The 10834-nt window shown below is 28.9% G+C and overlaps 1 protein-coding gene across 2 annotated transcripts; it reads right to left on the bottom strand.

The window, feature by feature from the left end:
* Nucleotides 1-1345: 1345 nt before the first annotated feature.
* Nucleotides 1346-10616, bottom strand: LOC126833478 (SWI/SNF complex subunit SMARCC2). Of its 2 annotated transcripts, none has more exons than XM_050564846.1 (17): nt 10384-10616; nt 10143-10262; nt 9908-10021; nt 6594-6756; nt 6314-6522; nt 6142-6240; nt 5974-6083; nt 5771-5910; nt 5111-5419; nt 4851-5035; nt 4539-4762; nt 4217-4437; nt 3970-4124; nt 3812-3907; nt 3390-3647; nt 2891-3332; nt 1346-1549 (listed from the first exon to the last, which is right to left on the bottom strand). In XM_050564846.1, exons 1-16 carry the CDS (start codon nt 10498-10500, stop codon nt 2925-2927), a joined length of 2928 nt encoding a protein of 975 aa, XP_050420803.1. In that variant the 5' UTR covers nt 10501-10616; the 3' UTR covers nt 1346-1549; nt 2891-2924. The 2 variants fall into 2 exon arrangements, with proteins under 2 accessions (XP_050420803.1, XP_050420804.1); XM_050564847.1 differs by having other exon boundaries at nt 9917-10021.
* Between the last annotated feature and the right edge of the window lie 218 nt (nt 10617-10834).

Genomic DNA, 10834 nt, shown 5'->3' with positions numbered 1-10834 from the left:
TTTCGTTACAAGGATAGACAGTATAGTAGACGGTCGGTGGTCTATCCAAGGATAGGTTTTTCAAAATTACAAAAACGAGTTTCCGAGTTGTAAAAATAAAAAAAAATTATAACGCTAATGATCGTGTATATCAACCGCGGTGTGAACTAATTCTCTAGCTATATAAAGGTATTTAACAAAATTTTGTTTTTCTCCTTCTAGGCATTCAACACCGCCGCCGCCGCCGCGTTCTCGGACACACAGCCCAAGAGAGGTTTCGTGCGTTTTTGCTAGTCGGCCGACGACTTGTGTAACTATTGTGCAAATTCTACTAATATTGCACATGTCCCGGCCAATTGGCGAATTTCGCTAACACGTCAACAGCAGAGGTTTTCCACGAAAAAAACACCTGGATTGATTTTGCCGGTCAGAAGAACACCAAATCATTGCTGCTGTTGTGTCGTTTGGAAAAAATGTCCGCAGAATAGGTTGTGTTGTGTGCAATGTGTGTTCTTTAGCGCGGGTACACGCATGACTCGTATGTGTGTGTATACATAACTCTCATATTGCACTTGACCCAGCCTGCAATGCACATTTTGTATCGCCTGGCCTTAGATTGCTGCAAAAACCGTGATAACGCTATTTCTCTGCTCACGCGCTTTATAATATTATTGTTTTTCGAACGTTGAATTTGTGATGACAACCCGTGTAAAAAATTGTATACTTATTATGTTACTAGTTGTGCTATTATTATTATTTGACTGTGGGTGTCTGGTCCTGGATATTTAAGTTATCGACAAAAAAAAAATTGTAAAAGTGTTGTACTATAATAAAAAATATTAACCATCAATAACACGTCACAACAGACATTGTATTCATTTTGTACACGCATATTAAAAAAAAAAATCATTATCAATCTACTGTATGGTCAGCTATAATGTACTGTACTAATAATAAGTCAAGGTTAACGAAACACACTAATCAATGTACTATATTGATCGCATCACTTTAATAAGCTAGTTATAATAAAGTATTTAAATATATGTATATATATATATATTTTTTAATAAACAATTCAATTTATTTTAATAATAGTCTTTTATTTTTTTCGTCAATCAAGTATTTGTTATACAATATATGGAAATATGTACTCTTTAAAATTGAATGGAATTTACACATTTCTTTATATACATTATTGTATATTGGTTATAGTAAACCAAAACTTACACAATAACATTAAAACATAGATTTGGGATCCGCGAGCTATAATTTATAGAAATAATGTTATATTAACATTACAATCCAAACTTTACATACAAAATATGAGTATAAAAACGTTTTCTACATAAAAAATGTACACCGCAAGTCATAACACAAAATAATTTAATTTGTAAATTGCTTCTTACTAATATGAGTTTTATACATAGTGCATTTGAAATTTAAAATCCACTAAAATTACTATAAACCCTATAAAAAAAAAATGTCATATATTCACACAATGTAGATTTTAGAAATACTTACAAAGACAGAATTAAATTGGCAATTCAGAATTTAAACAAATTACCCCAACCTGCAACAAAATATCATTTTCATTATTACATTATTAAAGTTTCATTAAATACATAATTAAGAATATTTAATGTAATTTAAAAATATAAACATTTCCTGTAAATAACTGTTTATTGCTTTAAATTCGTCTCATTGAATAATCAGATTCAACTACAATTATGTTTCACTTGTTATTTTATCGATTCATATTTACAAATTAAATAATTAAGTTTGTTTATAAGTTATGACACTAGATGTTGGATATATTTAAAAAGCTAAATAAACTTGTCTTCTTCAGATTTTGTTTATAATTTTGTCACATAATAAATAAGGGAATTTAAAGTAAAATAGTAAAAAAATATTATTATTAAAGCAACATCCAATCAAAATAGAATATTTGATTGGCATACATACAAAAACAAAACTACTAAAACCACAACACAAATTGAACCATTTATTTATATTTTATGGAAAAGTTAGGACACTTAAACTTTTCAAGGTTTCTTCCTCACTTCATTTAGACATCAGCTCATAAGTCCAGTTAGTTTTACCAGCTCTTTCTGATACATTAAGTCATTTACTCAATACCTCATTTAAGATCTAGTCATAATTTTCTTTTCTTTACATATCCTTAATTCTGACTGGTATACAAGTCACTGATGGCAATTACTCTCATTTTTTCTTTCCGACTTTTTTCACAAACCTTAATTCTAGCTCTGCTCTTGTTATTAAGGCCACCCTTTTTTTTTCTTATGTACTGGCTATTGTCAATAGCATACATTTTTTATTGTATTTCATACTCATATAAATTGACAAGTCATTATTTTATAGTCAATAAATAAACAAAAAATGTGTATCAAAATTGATGATACAATGAAATTTATCTTCATTTACCATGTAATGTAAGGTGAATAGAAATATGTTTTTATTCACCCCATATTAAATACTACAAGTTATAGATTCTATTGGTAGGATTAAAATTTGGACTAGAGAAAATGAAATAATAAAACTAAATATTAATTAAAATTAAAAAAAAAAATTATTTTAAATTTGTATTATATTTATAAAATGTTATTATCAAATAGAGAAGTTTAAGTTATTACATAAAATAAACATAACAGCTAGAATGCTAGTACTACCAATGCTTAGTTGTTATTTAAGATATTATGTCAATTATTATTCAATATATAGGTTGAAAATAGATTTTATAAAAACAATAATAGTAATATTAAAATAAATAAAATAATGCCAACTGACACATACTCATTAAATAGGTAAGTAACATAATTAACATTATGGTTCACTAAAGACCTAACAAAATCTTTTATATTTACAAAAAAAAATAACTTGAACATTGACTCACATTATAAGGTTTTGTAATTCTGAAAATACATATCTTATGTAGCGACAGGCGGTGGCGCAGGTGATGCTGGAGCAACATTCTCTGGAGCTGAAACTACAGGAGGAGGAGGAGGAGGTATAACCCCAGCAGCTCCCCCTGTTTGTAATCTATGATGAGCCTGTTGCCGAGCCCTAAATTCAGCAGCTTTTAATTGTTCTAAATGGAACTGTTGTCGTTCCTGTATCAATTGTTGTCTTTGATATTCTAAGCCTTCCCGTTCTCTCTCCATAGTAGTTTCTAATTCTTCGAAATGTCTTAATTTAATTTCTAGCTTCTTCATTTGAGTTTCTACTAATAAAGCTACTAAGGATTTAATTTTGCGTTCTTCAACTGCAGCTAAATGCTTGGCTTTGACAGCTGCAGCAGCCAAAGCAGCAGCAGCGGCAGCTTGGACTTCAGAATCCTAAATAAAAAATACGCTATAATATTAGGGAAACACTATGAAAAAATAAAAACTCACTTTGACGGTTCTCTCAGTTCCTTCTTCTGTAGTGTGATTAATAATTTGGTTGGTGGCTGAATTTTCATCACACGGTTTTTTATCTACTTCCATAGAATCTTTATCTTTCTCTTTATCCGATTCCTCTTTTTCCGTTTTAGTTCCTATTGTTGCTTTGTCATTATCTACGTTCAGTGAAGGGTCCTTAATATCTTCTGGTTCCTTTTTCTCTTTTTCGCTCTCCTCTTCTTTTTCTGGATATGTACCAGCAATACCACTCTGATACAACAAAAGATAAAAATCATAAATATAAATGTAACATAGAATATTAGAATCGCGGAAAAAAGTCAAACATTTTGCACCAGACTGGAAATTGAACAATTTAATAAAGCTAACAGCAATAATGTTTTTATAACGTAAAACAATTTTTTTTTAAATTATACCTGTAGAAGACCTACAGCTGGATCATACTTTCCATCTGTGGTAGCTGCTTCAATATTTTTAACATGAGCATCCATTAGTGCTGAAGGTACTTCATCCTTTAGAAAAATACAGTTAAGAAAAAAAATAAAAAATAAAAGTTTAAGTAGTTTTTAAATACTCGAATAGCTGCAAATTCTTCCATTGCAGCTTTAGCTGCCGCGGCAGCAACTCTAGGGTCTACTACAGATGCTAAAAATGCAACAGTGGACATAATAGGATTTCCAGATTTACTAAATGGTATTGGTTGATAGGATAATGGTCCTATAGCACCACCTGTTCAGAATTCACAAAAAGGTTTGTCTTTAATAACAGTCTACTTTAAACTGTAATATTATGGTTTTATAGTAAAGCAATAAAACACCCACCAGTTTCAAAGTCTTCTAAATAGGGATCTTCTATTGGTAGTCGAAGGAAATGCAATATACATTCATCTTGAGTCCTTGTACCAACATGTTCACAAACTTTATTCCAATCGTCTTTATACATTTCTAACCCTTCAAGCAGCAACAGCGTTTCTTGTTCTGTCCAATCACGTGTCATACCAGCAGCAGTTTTGTTTCTTAATAAACCAGGTTTTTTTGCATACCTATCACCAACACAACAAATAAGTATAATATATATAGCTAATAGGTAAATAATAGCTAATATTATAAAATATATATATCTAATAATAACAACATTATTTACTGGTCTAATTTAAGCCCAAAGTTGGATAAAGAATCTGAAGGATGAGTATTGTCTTTTTCAACAATTAATGGCTTTTTCTCCAAATCCAATAATGTTTTCGCAGCCGATGGTTGTGGAGTTCTGGGAGGATTTACCGGTTGTAAACCAGAAGGAGTATCAGATAGAATATGAAAATGAGAAGTTGGTGGTGGACCCATTGCAGTTGGTCTACTATCTGCATCGACCTAAAGCAGCAATATTACATTTTATCAGTTATTTGTAAGTAATACTATAGAATAATCTTAAACGGCAACAATTTTATATTGTACATACTTGGTAATTGATAAGCCCCCATTGTTCGAGAAAAGCATGAACTCTCATAATTGCACAAACATCTCCAGCTAAATTACGTCTAGCTGCCGTACTAGTCATATATTCAGTGGGATTAAGCCGATAAGTATCGATCATAAAGTTTCTGTACGCCAAATATATTTCTGGAGTTTTGGATTTATTCTTATCTATAAATATTATTATTACAATTAGATAACATTATAAGAAAAAATAAGAGTACATTTTATGAACACAGTACTTACTATTAAAAAATTCTGGTAAAGCTCGCTTCTCAACTGTATGAATTGAGTTATAATCAAACCATGCAGCGTAACTTGGTATTACAATGTGATGCATTTGTTCAGTAGCATTATCTTCAGGTCCTTCTTCTTTGATAGTAGATAAAGCTCCTCCAGTACTAGATACTCCAGAAACCGGACAATTAGTTCCATCTTGAGCGTTTCCATCATATGTTTTACTGTCTTCACCTTTATCTAAATCTTCATCTAAATCCATTAAAGTACCACTTCTGATTGGTTGAGAATCGCTATCTTTCTTGGATGAAGAAGATCCTAAAATACAACATTAAAGAGCATTGATTTTGTTAGCTTAATTTCATATTTGATATCAAACCACAATCAAATTCATTCATACTACATAATATTATTATTTTACTATAGTCGTTTATGATTATTTTATAATAAATAGTAAATTAATTAATTAGAAATTTTAAACAATAAAAAACACGCAAACAACTATGGCAAAAACCATCCTTTATATCTTATGTTGGGCACTGTATATTTTATACATTTTAACATACTTATTGATGGCCGCCAATATAACAAATACGCGAGACCACAGTTCTTGTTATAACAAACTAGTATATAAATAATCTTTTAGTGTAATGTAAGTAATATTCTTACCAGTTTTTGATTGATTTAAATTTACACTGATTTCAGTTATGTTAGGCTCTGGTATTGGATCTTCAAGGTCTCTAGTAAGATCATCACTATCATCATCTACTTTATTTTTTTTTAAAGTCATAACAGAGTTTCCTCTTCCACTGTTGGTATAAGATGTATAAATTAATATTTTAATTTAGGAATATTTATTTAAATTTGAATACCTTTTACGCTTATTAGGTTTAGAAGGTGGTGATGGTGTACGTTTTCTTTTTGGTTTCTTCTTACCACTCGATATATCATTACTCATTAAATCTTCAACAGAAAGGCGCAACTGAAAAAAGAAACATGGTTAGCAACTGAGTTTACAACATAAATATAATTTATTATACTTTATGTGCCGTTTTCTTTCCGGTTTCATCAACTTCGTAATCTTCTTCGTTCATCCATTCATTGTGTACATCTAAATCTAAAACCCAAGATGCAGTAACCTACAAATCGAGAGATCAATTAATTTGCATAAAAATAAATAACATTTGAAACTACAAAAGAAATGTGACTCACTCTCCACGGTGTGGTGTGTTGGTTGCTATATAATGTTTCAGGAGGGTCAACTGGAAGGTCTACGTTTACCCAAGAATCGTAAGAATCAGGAAAATAATACCAGTGAAGCAGTGACCAACGCTCTTTGTTTTTATAAACTGGACGTGCATATTCTTCGTCAATTGGATCGACATTTGGGTGGAGTATGTGTGTAGCTTCTTGTTCATTTTCTATATTAATTTTAAATAGTTAGTATTTGTTATTACAAAAAATATAAAATTGTGTAATGTATATTATATACCAGTCAGAGTTCCTTGATGTCGTTTAATGATTTCCTTTAATTTCTCTTTTTTCTCTACTTCTGATTGAATGTAAATAATTGGCAATGTAAGACATTTGGCACTTATTAAAGCCTTTTCTACATTCATGAACATTTCGATGCTCCTATCCATTCTAGAAGGGCTCTGTGAATATACATATTATTTTTATCATTTTATAAAATATGAGTTGACATTTGCGCAAACAACTTATATTATTATAACAATCTATTTATGAACCCTATACTTAAAAATATTTTTATATATAAATAAACTATTATAAAAAATCAAATAAAATCCCAAAATTATTTTATTTGTAAAATATATACAAATGAAGTATTTTCATAATTAAGATGTGAAACAACAATTATTAATGTCATACTAACAAGTTCCCAAGAACCCCTATAATAACTTTTATTTAATATGAAGAAGAAATCTCCAAAAATTAAATTTAACATTCTTTACAATATTTACAAAATATGTTGTAATTTTAGTAAGTTCTAACCACTGAGACATACTAAGATAGACCATGGAATATGCTATCACAGCAACCCGTTGAGATTATGATTGGCCCAAAAAATGAACAGTTTAAAAATGCCTGACTCAAAACAGCAATGCAAAAAAATTATACAGCTAAATCCATGTATTTATGCTTAATCTATGTTCTTATTTTCAAAAAACTTTAGTGCCTCACTTTCTATAACCATTTAATAAAAAAATGTCTGAAATATCAGCTACCAATTGAAAACAGATAGCTGTAAATACTGTGAATAAAAATCACTTTAAATTTTAATTCTTATTTAACTGAACATAAATTAACTTTTTTTTTTTTAGATAAACCATAATTTTTATGTTAATAATGAATTGTTTTTTTAATGTTTACACTTCTAAGAAATTCGAATTTTTACATTGTGATTTCACATCTCAAGTGTTTATAATTATATTGATTTAATGTAACATGTTATCAAATTTTATAATAATTTTCCAATATTTTAAATATTTTTCATGTAATATTAATATTAAGTACTTTATATTATATGTACACCGATCACATTTTTATTATATATATACAATTGAATTAGTAAATAAGAACATAGAAGAAATATATTAGTCCACATGATCAAGCACACAAATGTTAAACTATTTACTAAGTACACCAAAATGTTGTAAAGTGTCAACTATTCTTTATAAAGCGCCCCATTTATTTACACCGAAACATTTGTGGAATACAAGAGACCATTTCTTTTGTTAATCAAAATTATAGTTGTAAATCTGATATAATTTATGCTAGCCTTTTATAAAAAGGTTAGGTTCTGCTTAATAGCACTCTCTTAATCATATTTCAATAAATAATTTCAAATTTATAGTAAAATAAATTGATTTTAAATAATGGTTCATAAAATGTATAAAATACAATTAACGGGTGCACAAAGGAAAAAATATAAACAGTAATATTATTGCATAATTTGAATGTGGGGAACATTAAAAGCCTAACATTACCAACAGGATTGGACCAAACACAGTTTATAAAATCAATAAAAACTAAGTAAGTTTTGTACAACCCAACATGTATATTGTAACTTTAATGCTAGTTCAACATCATTACGCTACATTTCATAAAACTTTATTGGTTCAATAAACCATAAATGGACCATCTCTTTGGTTCAAATCATATTTATAATTTAACTATACGTGTTGTGCAAAACATTTGTGCTTACAAAAAATTTGTGTTTTTGATTAAGAACAATGGCAACTCATTAAAAAAAAATTTAAGGCCGCAATTATTAATATTTTTGTGTTTTCTTTAGCTATGTCATAGCTATAAGTATTATTTTGATTATTTACTGTTTAATCACTAAAGAAACTCTTCTAAAGTATGTGAATCATATATAGTAAAATGTAATAAAATAATAGTAAATGGATGTTTTTTTTTGTATCTCCCACTAATGTCATTTCAAAATGCAATATCATACTTTAAATATTGTTTTACAAATTAGTTTTTATTTAACTCTAAGCAGTCGCGACTAAAAAAATCTCGTTGACAATCGCATTGCAGTGTTTACAGCCATCGAATTTCAGTAATTTATAAGTACCAAAAGTCTCAGTGTTAACACTACATACGCAAGTGCTTGGAGGTTAAAGTTATTAAATTGTATTTATCAAAAATAGCGTAATACTGTATAATTACATGCCCGTTTTGCAGAACAATGCATAAGTAACAGTTTTTATTTTCAGGAGCAATTAAAAATATCATGGGATTTTAATAATAGTCAATTTAAAAAAAAGAAAAAGGGAAATAGGATGTATTTTTTGTAGATTATTCTTACATTTAACAGAAAAAATAATATCTTAAAGTTGTATAAATTTTTAAATCTAATAATAAGCTATTAATCAATGAATCACACTTATTAAAAATATTTAGCACTAAAATCCAATGCAGTTTTATAGAAGGTATTTAATATGAAAGAGTGAAATTAAATATAATAAAAAAAAAATTAAAAAATAGTGTCCTATGAAATGTTAGCGATTTTCTCTTAGGTAAATAAAGAATTAGGCATTCAAACATAATTGTTACATAAAATCCCTATTTTGAAATACAAATTACGTAAATTTTATAAAAAAACAACTCAACTCCTAATAAACCCTTTTAAACTTTTAAATAAAAAAAATCATTGTCAGAAGACATTCAATTAAACATTGTGTAAAATACCAGACCATCAATATACATTTTAAGCATATCAGATACTACCCACTCCCTACTTTACTTTACCTCATCATTACATATCGTCTCAGATTTAAAATAGACAAAAATAAAATAGCAGTTCTAGCGCAATCACATTTATAATCTTGTTGGTCAGGTAGTTAAACACAATGTAAATTAATATTTTGTGCTGAATTCATTAAAATATTGACATTTTACCAAAATGTAAATGATAAAAATAATTTAATTATATAGTTAGAAGACATTATCAGTAACAAAAAAAAAATGTGTAGATAATACTTGCTGATTCCGTTGTTGTTGGTATATCACATAAAATGAGGATGATTAAGACATGGAATGTGGATAGAAAGGTGCATATAATGCGTGCTTGGTATGTATTAATTTGGTGGTTGCCACAGAACAAGCACACAACACGAATAAATCTTGTACATGTAATAGGTTATCAATAAAATAAATTGGAGACGAGCTATAGCAACACAAATTGACAGCGTGGGATTATAACAACAGGTCAGGCGTGCACGTCCGATTAGTGGTTAGTGGTGAGGTGAAATGAAGGCTCGTCTCGCCAAATCATACCTTACTGACCTGGAAATCGAATCTTCGCCAACCCTGATCCACTTTAAATTTGTATACAGTAGCTAGCAAATGGCAAAGTGCACCGCCTGGTTTGAAATCCAAAAAACAACGCATCTATAACAGAAAGTTTATGACTTAATCATTAACCAACACTTAGTTAAATAGAGGATATACGATAATTAGTATAAAATTAAGTATTAAAATATAATTTATGTAAATCAACTTGTGCACATACCGGTAGGCGAGTTAGTGGGGGCTTGCTAACATTTTTTCCAAGATTATCTTCTTGGAATTGAATTAACTGTAGTATCAAAGCAGCAAGCGATTTGTTGGTTGGAGGGTCCGTCTGTAAATACTGTAAACCAAATGTGCTTCTTAGAAAATTGTTATAAGGTAAATGCATTTACAAAACATGTAAATGTAATCAATAATATTTATTTATAATTAATAACAACAATAATATAGGAATTACAAACCTTTTTATGGTTTTTCATTAGCCACGTCTTAACGCCTTCTAACAAGTTTAAAGTTTCGGCCGATTCAAAAAATTTAACGTTCGGACTACCGTCCTTTTTTGGACCCAAGGCCATCATTTTGAAGAGATTTCCGATTGTTAAAAATTAAAGAGTAGAAATACAACGATAGAGAAATCCAATAATTTTCGTTCCCGGTGAACGCCGCAAGTAACAACAACAAACGTCGATAATAAATATGGCTGAATTGTTTGGGTTGGGGAAAGACGACAGTATTGCACGTATACCAACCTAAATTATCATAGTTCTGGAATTACTGTTAAGAATTATAAAAAAATTTAAAAGTGATTAAACATTTTCAAAATTAATGGAAATATAATTTTTTTTTTATAAAATTTATTATTTATAAATCAGAAATAATTTAAGAGCTTTAAATTAAATAAAAATATATTGA

The sequence above is a fragment of the Adelges cooleyi genome, unplaced genomic scaffold (assembly GCF_023614345.1).
Source record: "Adelges cooleyi isolate 19-005CV unplaced genomic scaffold, UGA_ACOO_1.1 ACOO_flye_CR_arks_rails_tigmint_CR_PRNA_2, whole genome shotgun sequence".
Taxonomy (NCBI): domain Eukaryota; kingdom Metazoa; phylum Arthropoda; class Insecta; order Hemiptera; family Adelgidae; genus Adelges; species Adelges cooleyi.
The sequence above is the reverse complement of the archived record's forward strand: the minus strand, read 5'-3'. Positions and strand labels throughout refer to the sequence as shown.